This window comes from Chenopodium quinoa, unplaced genomic scaffold (assembly GCF_001683475.1).
Source record: "Chenopodium quinoa cultivar QQ74 unplaced genomic scaffold, ASM168347v1, whole genome shotgun sequence".
In the NCBI taxonomy this organism is placed as follows: Eukaryota; Viridiplantae; Streptophyta; class Magnoliopsida; order Caryophyllales; family Amaranthaceae; genus Chenopodium; species Chenopodium quinoa.
In genome coordinates this window covers 3,890,904-3,905,251 of record NW_018742484.1, presented here as the reverse complement: position 1 = coordinate 3,905,251, position 14,348 = coordinate 3,890,904, and the positions used below count along the sequence as shown (strand labels likewise).

Sequence of the window (14,348 nt, the reverse complement as noted above, 5' to 3'; positions counted from 1 at the left end):
ATAGCAATTATTGTCTTTTTCCTTGCGTATTTACTAGCCCTTTGATAATCTAGCTTCTTGCAATCCGCATTGACACGGCCATCATTTGGCCTTCTACAAGGACGATTTGATAATGACCCACACATTATTTGACCTAATCTAACCCGCCCAATAATCAGATCTAACTCTATCTTTTGTTATTTTTCACACATGTCCTTTTCTACTCTCCATCATTTTCCTTGATTATGTCTCTTACAATAATCATAAGCATCATTTAAGTGAATTAGATTATTGATCAAGATGGAATGTCTTATAACATTTTGTCCAGGGAATCTATTATGCCCTGGTATAGGAACCAATAAATATTGGTGGTGCTTGTAATAAGTTGTAATGGGCCAATTCAATGGGGTCAACAAGAAACCAATAAATAGGCAACGTGGGATACCATCCTTACAAATAAATAGGATGAACCAATACATGATGATACTTTCGTCCCAACGAGATTTTCTTATTTGAACAAAGAACTATCGTATATAGGGGTGTTAATTTGGTAAACAGTTTGTTGAATTGGGTTTATCAGTTTCAGGCTATAACGGGTCGGTTTATAACGGATTGAAATAATTAGCGGATTACTTTGGGTCGGTTTTGAAAATCATCAGGTCAATTCGGTTTGGTTTTTTTTTTTTTTTCATTGCGGTTTCTATTCAGGTCGGGTCCTAATCGGGTCGGGTTGTAGTAGGTTCAGGCCATAATTAGTTTGGCTTGAACCAAGTCGGTTTGAAAACGGGTTTAGCCAGTTTAAAGTGGGTTTCGATTCAAAATAGTTCGGGTTCTAATCGGGTCGGGTTGTAACCGGTTCGGGTCATAATCAGTTTGGGTTAAAACGGGTCGGTTTGAAAATAGGTTTCGGTTCAAAACAAATCGGGTGAAATTGGGGTTTCGCCGTTCCGGTCATTATCGATTCAGGTCATAATCAGTTTGGATTGAACTTGTCGGTTTGAAAACGGGTTTACCCAATTTGAAGTAAATATCAGTCCAAATCATATTGGGTTAAAATCGAGTCGGATCATTATCGAGTCGAGTTAATCAAATAATGGGTAGGAACTGATCATGTTATAATCAAGTTAAATCCTAAATAAGTTGGGTTTATCGAGTAGTGGGTTGAAACGGATAAGATCATAAACATATTAAGTTACGGGTTGTAAACGACTCAGTCATAACGGGTTACCAGTCATAAACGGTTCGATCTTAACGGGTTACGGGTCGTAAACAGTTCGGTATAAACGTGTTACGGGTTGGAAACAGTTCAATCATAAAGGGTTACGGGTTATAAATGGTTTGGTCACAACGGGTTACGGGTTGGACCAATTCAAGTTTATCGGATTTTTATCTGGTTTAGACGATTTTCGGTTTAAAATGGGTCGGGTTACTATCGGGTTCAGACGTAATCGGTTCGGGTTGTTTTCAGTTTCGGGTTGTAATGGTTTGGTTTGGTAACGGGTCAGATTAGTAATGGTTCACACAAATTAAATTCGGCTCAGTTCAATTTCGGGTTAGGAAAAATTGGGTCGGGTTGGTTTTCGGTTTCCAAAAAAGGGTTTTTAACGGTTCAGTTTCTTTTCAGATCGGTTTGAAACAGTTGGATTTAACAGTTTGGGTCAGAAACTGACAACTCTACTCGCATATGATCTAGTAATTAATTAAGGTAATTTTGATAGGACAGAGGGAGTATGTATGACTGTATGAGACATGGACTGTGGAGTTACTAGTGAGTAATGAATATGGGCTACGTTGTATGAAACAGACATCTCAATTTATTACTAGTAGAATAAATGGTATTTGGATGGGATCAGTGCAGAGCACTTCTTATAGTCGGTGCTCCCAATCTCCCACTTACCCACTGTACCAAATGCATCGCAATTAGCAAAAATTAATCTAAACCACCATTGTTTATTCATATCATATTTGAAATACTCTCTGATGAACATGTAATTAAAAAGAGTTAAAAACAAAATAAAGCTAAATATATATATACTTCTTCCTTTTATTTATTTTTTTTTAATTTTTTTTTAATTTTTATTTTTTTTGTAGGATGTTTCATTTGTAGAATTGTTAACGTAAACATTAATTTTATACAGTGACCATTAATATCAATACTTCGCAGTATTAATCTAATTCGAAGTATATAGCAATACAAATATGCTTCTTTAATACTTACACTTCGTTCATCTTTATTAACTAAATAACAACTAGTCTTAAATATAAATATGATCATTTTACACTAATTTATTGTGTGAAATTAGACAATTTTCTCCTAAGAAATAAAAAGTATTTCATAAGTCGTACGGAGTATTCATCAAGAAATTAAAGGTCTCCTTGATTTTCGTATTATATATGCTACTCCATATCATTATTATAAAATTATACATATATTGTACACATAACATTTGAATCAAGTAAAATTGTTTTTCAACAAAATTTCAATTGTTGTATATGGAGAACTCTTCAATAGATAATCTATCAATAAGGGTATGTTTTGATTTACTGAACTGAACTGAACTGATTGGAGCTGAAATGAACTGAATTGAATTGTTTATGAAAGAAGGAAATTAGGAACTAAATTGAACTGAATGGAACTGAATTGAACTAAAATTAAGTTGTAGAGAATAGGCCCTAAGTTGAAGTTATAAAGATGTTTTACATGTACTTCATTTGATTGTAGTCTATACAGTTTTTTGAGTTGGCGTACTCTCAAATTGCCTTTATTGGTGGTTGTTTCTATAATCTATAATTATAAATTTGTAACTCTTGTTAGATATAATCGTTTACCATTGAACATACACGTCTATATGAACTATGAAAGCAATATGTATACTTAAGAGCAAAATTAATTTATCTATTTAAGGGGAACACATCATACACAATATACAAGCAATTTTAATGTGACGAAGGATAATATCGTAATTGAGTTAGTCATTCACTCCTCCCATCCTAACTCCACTCCTGAATCTCTCACATGACATGGCGTAAGATATGGTTTTAATGAGAATGTAGAAATGGAGGAATGTTATGTATTTGTTGGTACATAACATGACAATTTATAAATATTTTAAAAATTAACATTAGTACCACTGAGATGTAAAATGTATCATTGTTATTACAATAGTACTGTAAATAGTTAAAATTACACTAAAGATTGTTACAATGATATACTTTTGAAGCTAATATATGTACCACTAGGTTGTGAAATTATGCCATTGGAATGTAATGATATAATAGTAGTTGCAATGGTATTAAAATGACTATAGTGATACAATTAAAACCTGAAAATTAAAGTGATAATATGTAGTCCAATCACCTTTTTATTATACTAAATTACCATTATACCCCTATTATGTACCAATAGATACATAACTTTCCTCCCTTTAAAATGCCTCGGTTTTAACTCTTTTAAGTCTTTTAACATTACATGACTCGCGCACGTATTAAATATCTTAATTCCACCACTTTTTTCTTTTACTCATACTTGCAAATTCCAATTCCAATTCCAATTCTCCCATTTTTCAATCACTAAAAACACTAAAAATACTTGTACAGTTGTACCAGTAAACGCACTTCATTACTCCATTATTTTCTCAGCTTCAACTCTCTCTTTGTCTCTCCTTAAACTCATCATCTATTCGGCAAACATGGCAGATTAGAAGTAATTCACCCAAATTACTCAGGTACTTTCTTAGAACTGTGTTTTAATCTTTGTTTTGGTAGTCTTGCATTATACACTCTCATTTTAATATTGTAATTGTATGTTTAAATTTTAACTTTTTCCTATTGTTTGTAATATTTTGTTTATGATTTGAACAATTCGCTGTGATTTGATGGGAAAAGTCAAATTTTACTGGGGTTTTAAGATTAAACATCAATGTTTAGAATTACTGGGATTTGAAGAGAAAATTCGAAGATGTTTACATTTTTTATTATTTAGTTTGGATTTACTGGTACCTTTTTGATTAGATAAAAAAAGGAAAAAAGGAAAAAGGATTTGGTTGAGATGCTAAAATGGATCCCAAATTATTGTTCGAATATGCAGTAGTAGTATTGGATAATGACTTATCTGCCCTTTTTCGCAAATGTGGGGTTTTGAGATTCCATAGAAAGTAGTCAATGTATTTATTTAATTTTGTTGAATTTGCTGAAGAGATCATGTGTAATTAGCGTGCTTTTAGGACACTTAATTAAACCTTTATTTGATTGAAGATTAGAACACTTAACCCCTTTATTAAATGAAGATTAGGAACCTTTATTTATATGAAGATTAAGACATTTAAAAAAAGAAAGTGTTTAAGACACTTAAACACCCTCTTTTTTTTTTCCTTTTTTTTATTATTTTTTTTAATGAAGATTAGGATCCTTAACTTTTTATTTATTTATACTAATAACGAAGATTAGGACCCTTAAACTTTGTATTCATTTGTTTTTATTAGTGAAGATTAGGACCCTTTAAACCCCCCCCCCCCCCCCTCTCTCTCTCTCTTTAAGTGAAGATTAGGATCCTTAAACCTTTTATTTCATAATTTGGACCACCCTTTTTAATGTTAGTTTTTATTAATGAAGATTAGGACCCTTAAACTTATTATTCATTTATTTCTATTAATTAAGATTAGGAGTGTAGGACTCTTTTTACTTAATCAAGTGTATTTTTATTAATTTATCATTTCAAATGAAGATTAAGACCCTTAGACCTTAAATTATTAAATATATTAGAGTACATTCTACATGTATATGTATAATCTATAATATATTAAAGTTACTAGTACTTTGAGATCTCCTAGAATTTAGACCATGCACATGCTTGAGAAAGTGTTGACTTGTTGCCTACTTCCTAAATCTCACTTTTGTAAGTTCCCATCATTCCAAAAATATTAACTTTCATTTTCAATCTGTCCAAAAAAATAAATATATAATAATCTTAGATTGTATACTTTAGAGCTAATATTATTGGCATTATGAGCTTTTTTTAAAAGAAAGGATCCAATATCAACTTTTGGCTTACCTAAACAGTTTCTCAGAATCTGAAGTGAAAAAAACAAGTTGAAAGGAATAAACAAAGTCTTGATCAATTCACTTATCATCAGGTTATTTCTAACTTCTTTTGAAGTTTAGCATTTCATCTACTGTTTTCTGAATACGCTTTACGTGGATGAAGTTTTGGATTTAGTTGTTAGTTCGTTAGGATAGCATGACTGCGACCATACTACATGATTTAATTTGTTTTTATGCATGTTATATTTGCAATGGAGCTTCTCTTGTCGTGCTGAATTCGTTTCTTTTTCTGATCCATGGCATTCTGTGAAACTGTATTAATGTTCAGTAAAACTTTTCCAGCTTGACTAGAAAGTATGAATACTCTATCAAGGGATCCTGTTTACATCGGCTCAAGAACTTTTATTTCTTGCAAGTTTGGCAGTCCCCCGCCTAGATCTGCTGGAGAAAAGTCTCCACTCTTCTCTAGTATTCGTTTTTTAGTCCTGCAGGATTATCTGCATCCAGCTCTTGAACTCTTGGATGTAACTTAATTTTAAAAAACTTCAAAAAGATAAACAACCAAGCTCTTCAAAGTAACTCGGTCCAACTCTCAGATGCACAGACCATGACTCCAAGTAACATGAGCCCTGTTGTTCATGTGGTTCATTTTGCTTGCTGTTATGACCATGATGATTTTCTGAAATGGTTTTACAAGATCTGAAATTTTTCATCTTGATTTTTGTTAAACCGTGATACCACTATCATAGTGTTAGCGGACAGTGTCCTCCCTGTATGATGCTGATCATCAATACATTAGACTACAACTACGTATTTGTTAATGATTAGACCGTACAAGATAATTTTTGGGGAGTACATAGGAACATAACATCTCTATATCACTTGAAGAAGAATGCTTTTATTTTCTTTTAATCATTGGCTTGATGTGCTATTTTCCCCTTATTGATATTATTTTCTAATTTATTTATATAACTACCCTACCATACCGTTACTCCAACGCTTCTAACCAAGCTCCTGCCCATGGTGGAATGAATGGATTAGACTACACTATTTCACGGCCTTTTGGCCTTAAGTCCTTAACCCTAGAATTGCAAAAGAGGTTATTTCTTATTATTTCTCAATCTAAATGGCAATTGACCAGACTACAAATCAGTAATTCAAAGTTGAATAATCCATTTATTATTCTGTTATCCATTTATATTGCAATTTCTCCAAATATTAATTGTTATCTTCTAATTTTTAGGTATTGCAAATTTGCAAGCCAATTTGTCATCCACACCCAGCTAGCAGCATTGCCCATTTGCCAACCTGACCATGAACAATTTGAAACTGGGAGTACATGTGGTAAGTGCACACGATCTTATGCCAAAAGATGGCCAAGGATCATCAAGTGCATTTGCTGAGCTTCATTTTGACGGACAGAAATTCCGAACCACTATCAAGGAAAAGGATCTCAGCCCAGTTTGGGACGAGACCTTCTATTTCAATATAACTGATCCATCTGTCCTCCCTCATCTCGCTCTTGATGTTTATGTATACAATCATAACAGAGCCACAAACTCGAGGTCATTTCTTGGTAAGGTCTCCCTTAGTGGGACTTCATTTGTTCCCCACTCTGATGCAGTTGTCTTGCATTACCCTCTGGAAAAGCGTGGCATCTTCTCTCGCATCAAAGGAGAGCTTGGTCTCAAAGTTTTTATCACAAATGATCCAACCATTAAGTCGTCCACTCCTGCTGCTGAAACTAATGTAAGTGTAAACCATGCTCAGGCTCCAAAATCTGAAGTCAGACACACCTTCCGTCATTTACCTAACACCAGCCATTCTCATTCTCATGATCATTCCCATTCTCATTCTCATCCGCATCCTCATCAAGACCATCAACATAATCATGGTGGTCCTGTGGACGCTTCTCGTGAGGCAACTTATCAAGAAGTTGAAGAAATGAAAATGAAAGCTCAAGCACCACCACCCAAGATTGTCAGGATGCACTCTGCTTCTGCCGCACAACCAGTTGACTTTGCTCTCAAAGAGACAAGCCCATACCTTGGAGGGGGACGAGTAATTGGGGGACGTATTGTTCATGCAGATAAAACTTCAAGCACATATGATCTTGTGGAACGGATGCAGTTCCTTTATGTCAGAGTTGTTAAAGCCCATGATCTTCCTAATATGGATCTTACTGGTAGTATTGACCCTTTTGTGGAGGTGAGAATAGGAAACTATAAAGGTGTGACCAAGCACCTAGATAAGAATGACCATCCGGAATGGAATGTGGTGTTTGCCTTTTCGAAGGATCGTTTGCAGGCCTCAGTTCTTGAAGTAAAAGTCAAGGACAAGGATTTAATTAAAGATGATTTTGTTGGCATTTTAAGATTTGATTTGCATGAGGTGCCAAGCAGGGTTCCCCCAGATAGTCCATTAGCTCCTCAATGGTACCGTCTTGAGGATAAGAAGGGTGAAAAGGCAAAAGGTGAATTAATGCTGGCTGTCTGGCTTGGTACTCAAGCTGATGAAGCATATTCAGAAGCATGGCATTCTGATACAGCTGGTATTGATATTCAGTCTTCTGCTGCTTCAGCACTTCTGCGTTCAAAGGTTTATCATGCCCCAAGGCTGTGGTATGTACGTGTTAATGTTATTGAAGCACAGGATTTGATACCTACTGAAAAAAACCGATTTCCTGAAGTTTTCTGCAAGGCACAGATTGGTCACCAGATTATGAAGACTAAACCTGTTCAGACTCGTACACTGAACTCCCTTTGGAATGAGGATCTACTGTTTGTCGCAGCAGAGCCCTTTGATGACCATCTGGTTATCACTGTTGAGGATCGTGTGGCTCCTGGTAAAGATGAGATCATTGGGAGAGTCATCATCCCCTTGACTCAAGTTGATAGGCGTGCAGATGACCGGCTCATTCCTTCTCGGTGGTTTCATCTTGAGAAGCCGGTTGCTGTGGATATTGATCAACTGAAGAAAGAGAAGTTTGCCAGCCGGCTTCATCTTCGTGTATGTTTAGATGGAGGTTATCATGTTCTTGATGAGTCCACTCATTACAGCAGTGATCTTCGCCCCACGGCAAAACAGCTCTGGAAGCCTACAATAGGTGTCTTAGAACTGGGCATTTTAAGTGCCGAAGGACTCCACCCAATGAAAACAAGGGATGGGAGAGGTACATCAGATACGTATTGTGTTGCAAAGTATGGTCATAAGTGGATCAGAACAAGGACACTTGTTGACAGCCTCTCTCCAAAATACAATGAGCAGTATACTTGGGAAGTTTTTGACCCAGCAACAGTTATAACAGTGGGTGTGTTTGACAACTGTCAAATTGGAGGGAAGGAATCAAGTGGAGGGCACAAGGACGTCAAGATAGGGAAGGTACGGATACGTATCTCTACCCTTGAAACTGGTCGTATCTATACACATTCATATCCTTTGCTTGTTCTTCAACCAAACGGAGTTAAAAAGATGGGGGAGCTGCATTTGGCTCTTAGGTATTCCTGCACTTCATTTGCGAACATGATGTATCAATATTCACGTCCACTCTTACCAAAAATGCACTATGTTAGACCCTTCACAGTAATGCAGCAGGACATGCTACGTTTTCAAGCCATGAATATAGTTGCTATGAGGCTTGGCCGAGCAGAACCTCCACTCCGAAAGGAGGTGGTGGAGTACATGTCTGATGTGGATGCCCATCTCTGGAGCATGCGGAGAAGCAAGGCAAATTTCTTCCGCCTCATGTCAGTCTTCTCAGGATTATTTGCTGTTGGAAAATGGTTTGGTGATGTATGCATGTGGAGAAATCCTATAACGACAGTCCTCGTCCACATTCTCTTTCTTATGCTTGTTTGCTTTCCCGAACTGATCTTGCCTACCGTCTTCCTCTACATGTTTTTGATTGGGATTTGGAACTATAGGTACCGCCCTAGGTACCCTCCACATATGAATATTAAGATCTCCCAGGCCGATACTTCCCTTCCTGATGAACTTGATGAGGAGTTTGACACTTTCCCAACTAGTAAGAGTCCGGAGCTTGTGAGAATGAGGTATGATCGGCTGAGGAGTGTGGCTGGAAGGATTCAAACCGTGGTTGGTGATGTTGCAACTCAAGGTGAGCGGTTCCAGGCTCTCTTAAGCTGGCGGGATCCACGTGCTACAGCCATCTTTGTGACGTTCTGTCTTGTAGCTGCTATTGTGCTGTATGTTACTCCATTCCAAGTGATTGCTGCTTTAGCTGGGTTCTATGCCCTGAGACATCCTAGGTTTCGCTATCGCTTGCCATCAGTGCCCATCAACTTCTTCCGTCGTCTGCCTGCTAGGACTGACAGTATGCTGTAGATTTGAGGTCAGATTATTTAAGGCATGTCTTAGATCTTGCTTTAACTTTTGATTTTTAAGTTATTGTGTAGTTTTTTTTAGTGATTTGCCTTTACAGCAAGCATTTTGTACAATAATAAACTGTACTTCTGTTTCTCAATCAAGAAAATAAAGAAAAAAAAAAAACCACCATATGAGTAAATTAACTATGAAGTGCTTGTGGATTTCCTTTCTGAAGTGTTGTCTACCCTAACAGAATAGATTGGAAGTTTGTGATAGTTTTTTGTTTTGTTTTGTTTTGTGATAGGTTTTTTAGTCCCTGCCCATAAGGTGCAAGGTCGTATACGGACGTAACCAAGTACGCGTTGTGCTTTAAGACTGCGTACACGCACATAGATGACCAGATGAGAGGCCTTTAATCAAGGGTTACAGAGTACCCAAAAAATTACTCTCAGACAATTTTGATAACCACCAAACCAGATGGTATACCGTAACTAATCTTGATTATTAGGAAACAATCCTAACTTTATAGTACTGAATATCTTAAAGATAAACTGAGTATACACTAAATCAAAACCTTATAACAGTAGCTTTCAAAAAAACCCTTATAACTGTATGTAAAATGTACCACAATATTTATAATTCCCAAATCTCAAATATTTCAAAATCTCACTAAATCAAAACCTTAAATATACCACAAATTTACAATATGTAATTTCCCAAATCTCAAATATTTCAAAATCTCACTAAATCAAAACCTTAAATATACCACCAATCCACAATTTATAATTTCCCAAATCTCAAATATTTCAAAATCGCACTAAATCAAAACCTTATAACAGTACGTAAAATATACCACAATATTTATAATTTCCCAAATCTCAGTTAAATCAAAACCTTATAACAGTATGTAAAATATACCACAATATTTATAATTTTCCCTAATCTCAAATATTTCAAAATCTCCTAACAGTAATGAATATTATAATTGCAATCAATATATTATTTGACTAATTAAAGGTCCTAATTTAAATTTGAAAAGCAAAAGTGATTAAAGTGAACAATCAACATCCCACCACCCCATAAAGAATATTCTTACTTGAACATCTAAATCTAGTCAATTAAACGCGTTTAAAATACTTAACAACCAATGGTAAAACGAAAGAAAGGAGTATCAAACTTGTATTCATACAAATTTATGACCCACTTTACATTAATTTAGTATTAATGAAAAAGAAATGAAGTATTAAAATAGGCAAGTGTAATTAGCAAGGAAAGTTAGAAAGTATTAAACTAATGATATTAGGGGAGAAATCAAATCAAGTATAATCATTTTACTTGTATTTTAAGAGCCACCATCAAATAAACAATACAAATCAAGATAAACAAAGTGCTAAGAATATATACAGCAAGCAGAGAAAATTAATCCAACCACCGGAGTCGGCGTCGAACGTGGTAACCTTTGAGGTAAGCATGTCATTTTAAGGTGGAGTTAAATAGAAGTAAGACAAAGGTTTTAATCAGATGGTCTTATATTCCTTCATATTTTTGTTTTATAACAACAGACTATGCACGTGTATAAGCTGTTTCCGACCCTTTTGCCTAATAGAGGGGTTGTAACAGATTGGAGGGACCAGATCCTGTGTTCTCTGATCTTATAATATACGATGTAATGTTATACTTTCAATTATAAACATGGGAATATCAAGTTAATGATTACATTATCGTTATATATTATGATATAATGGTTGTTACCAACAACTTGTCATGATGATGGTGACTGCGACGTCTGGCCGGCTGCTGTTTTACTCCAATAAAAATGGAAATATTTATCTGATCGCGTAGTTTTTTATATGTTTAAGTCTCTCTAAGTAATGTTTTTAAACAATTTGGGCAGTGCTCATGTACAGGCTTGCAAGTTATAAACGTGCCTGCCAACTTCGAAGACTACCGTTGAATTATAAAGGCAGGAGGTTAGGCTGAGAGTTTTAGCTTTGTACAGAGAGCTCACAAAATCTTCATCTGAAAATGGAGAGGAAAAAATCAGAGGAGCAGTGCTTCTTTGATCCGTGTCTGTTCAGAAATCTGAAGAGAATTTCTGCGGTTGTTTGTCTTCTTTTTATTCTTTTTATCTGGTGTTCGTCTACCATCATTATATCTGGTTCGATTTTTCATGTTTGTGTAAGGTCTAGGAAGCTTAACGACCCCAACTGTATTTCTTTTGGTGGTCCAGGTATATCCACAAATTCTGGTTTTACTCTTTCTTTGATTAACGAAAGCTCTGAAAGTCCTGTTTACCAAAGTAACACCCAGATAAGCCCTGTTTTTTCATCTATTAGTCCTTCAACTGCAGCTGAAAACAATAGAAGTTCTGCTGCAGAAGATGAGATTAAGGAGGTTGTAAATATCACCCAAAATTCTGTAGTTTCTTCTTCTGTCAGCCCTGTAACCACCCCAGTTTCTGATTTTGAGGATAGCCCTGATATCCGACTTCCTGTAAGTAGCAAGAGCCAAAGTAATGATGAAAGTGCGGAAGAGGAGCTGATACCATCACCAGTCTTGGGAGATTCTGTGTTTACAAAGCCAGTTATCCGGAAGGGCATAGATAAGGCTAAGGCAGAGGAGACAGCGAACTCTAGGTTGGCTGTGGAAGGGCAATTAGTGATCTTACGATCCTACACTGCAAAGTCAAAGCCCTCCAGTTGTGAGGGACGAGGGATATATGTCTACGACTTGCCTCCTAAGTTCAACACGGATTTGCTAGCCAAGTGCAATGAGATGATGGCGTGGATTGACTTCTGTAAATACTTCACAAACGAAGCAATGGGTGAGCCTATACCAGCATTGGGGAACGGATGGTATAACAGCCACCAGTTTTCGCTAGAGCCAATATTTCACAATCGTATACTCAAGCATCCTTGCAGAGTTCAGGAGGCAGAGAAAGCCAAGGTTTTCTATGTTCCTTTCTATGGTGCAATAGATATGATAAGATGTCACTTTAGTAAGGATGGCAGCGGCATGAATGATTCAGATGCTCTGTCTAAGGAGATTGTTGAGTGGCTCAAGCAGCAGAAGACGTGGAAGAGAAACTCTGGGTTAGATCATGTGTTTGTTCTAGGGAAAATCACTTGGGATTTCCGGAGGACAGAAAATGTATCTTGGGGGAGCCCCCTATTAGAGCTCGAGGAGCTCCAAAACCCAATGAAGCTTTTAATTGAACGACAACCTTGGAATATCAACGAGGTTGGGGTCCCATACCCAACATACTTCCACCCTAGATCAGATGGGGAGATCATAGCATGGCAGGAAAAAACCAGGAAGCTGAAACGGAAGTACTTAATCAGCTTTGCTGGGACTCCACACAAGCGCTGGGAGAGCATAAGATCGATCCTCATCGAGCAGTGCACTGCTGCCCCCAAAGCGTGCAACTTTTTGAACTGTATAGGAGAGTCATGTGTTGAATCAGCACCTGTTGAGAAACTTTTCATGGCAACAGAGTTTTGCCTTCAGCCTCCCGGGGATAGTCCAACAAGAAAGTCGATGTTTGATTCTCTCATTGCTGGCTGCATTCCGGTTGTCTTTGATCCTTTCACAGCACACTACCAATATCCGTGGCATTTTCCTGAGGATCACAGGAAGTATTCGGTGTATATAGACCAAGATGAGGTAAAGTTGTCAGGAGGTAATGTAATAGAGAAGCTTGTGAAGATCCCTCTGAAAGAAAGGCAAGAGATGAGGAAGTACATCATTGATGAGTTGATGCCTAGGTTGGTTTATGCACAAGCTGACGCTAAGTTAGAAAAATTCGAAGATGCATTCACTCTAGCTGTGAATAATATGCTTGAAAGGGCGATTAGTAAATTCCCTTGATTAGGAATTAAAGGTTGTTTCATTCTTTTTAGAAACTAAGCTAGATTTTTTTTTCTTTTTTCTTTGGTTAGAAAAAATTGTCGTTAATAGAAAGTCATACATTATTTACAAATTACAATAACAATTGCAAATTTGCTAAGCATTGAAGCAAAATTGAAGACAGTTTTTGTAAAGATTTTTTATTAAGATGATTCTTAGGCACATGTACAACTCCAAGTCCTTAGCTGCAGATCTGTATATGAGGCATCTTAGGTTTCGTCATAGGTTGCCTTTAATGCCCCTCAACTTATGCTGTCTTCTGCTTTGCTAAAACATATAGTATTCTGTAATTTTAAGGTCAGATTATTGCTATATTCTGGTATATTCAAGATCTCGTTTTCAACCTTTGATTGAAATTATTGTGTAGTTTTCCATTTGTCATGCTGATATTCTTTAAAGCAAGCGCTGTGTTAATAATGCTGCGTGCAGATCACAGAATATAGCTAAGCCATATCAGAAGTTAATACGACGTAGTTGCAATAATCATTTTTGTACAGAGGAGTTGTTCGTGTTAAACGTTGTAAGTATTACATAGACGACTCATCCAGTACCGGAACATATATGTTGTAGAGAGTCTTAAAAAGAGTTGTAGACGAAAATCGGTCCTACACCTTAACAAGGTTTTTGCTTATGCAGGGTAAGGGCGCAGGGGCGTACATGCATTGTCTTAATCCTATGGTAATTAGCAAATTCTAGCCAATGTGTTAAATAATGAGCTTAAACAATGAACATCTGCTACTTTACTGTATATACAAGTATTATAAGTGTTGACCATTGGTGCAATTAAGATCATTAGATTCTTCAAGGTAAAGAATATTAGAATAATGAATATTAGAGTTAATTGTAATTTAACTCCCTTAGAAAAGGACAGCTTAGCTATCACATGATACAGGATAATAGTTAAGATATAAGGTCAGTAGAATACAAAATTTCTATGGAGTATTGAAGTTTCAAAAAACATGACATTATGGAAGCCTAGCTGGGCTTCATCAAGTTGAAGTGAAGCTCGTTTCGTGACCTTGTTCCGGTAACCAACTGATGATTCCAAAAAACTAGCTGGCAAATATTTTGATTACGTGAAGCCGAATAAAAGGTTC

The 14,348-nt window shown here is 36.3% G+C and overlaps 2 protein-coding genes across 3 annotated transcripts; both read left to right on the top strand.

Annotated features, from left to right (window-relative positions):
- The first annotated feature begins 3,449 nt into the window (after window positions 1–3,449).
- LOC110719445 (FT-interacting protein 1-like) lies at window positions 3,450–11,061 on the top strand. Of its 2 annotated transcripts, none has more exons than XR_002511097.1 (3): window positions 3,450–3,704; window positions 6,263–10,809; window positions 10,908–11,061. XR_002511097.1 is itself a non-coding variant. In XM_021898391.1 (3 exons), the coding sequence occupies exon 3, from the start codon at window positions 6,334–6,336 to the stop codon at window positions 9,361–9,363; it is 3,030 nt and encodes a 1,009-aa protein (XP_021754083.1). In that variant the 5' UTR covers window positions 3,450–3,704; window positions 5,038–5,111; window positions 6,263–6,333; the 3' UTR covers window positions 9,364–9,579. The 2 variants fall into 2 exon arrangements, 1 of the variants encoding a protein (XP_021754083.1); XM_021898391.1 differs by lacking the exon at window positions 10,908–11,061 and adding an exon at window positions 5,038–5,111 and having other exon boundaries at window positions 6,263–9,579.
- Window positions 11,062–11,184: 123 nt separating this feature from the next.
- LOC110719446 (xyloglucan-specific galacturonosyltransferase 1-like) lies at window positions 11,185–13,594 on the top strand. Its single transcript, XM_021898392.1, has one exon. It carries the CDS (start codon window positions 11,371–11,373, stop codon window positions 13,210–13,212), a length of 1,842 nt encoding a protein of 613 aa, XP_021754084.1. The 5' UTR covers window positions 11,185–11,370; the 3' UTR covers window positions 13,213–13,594.
- The last annotated feature ends 754 nt before the right edge of the window (window positions 13,595–14,348 follow it).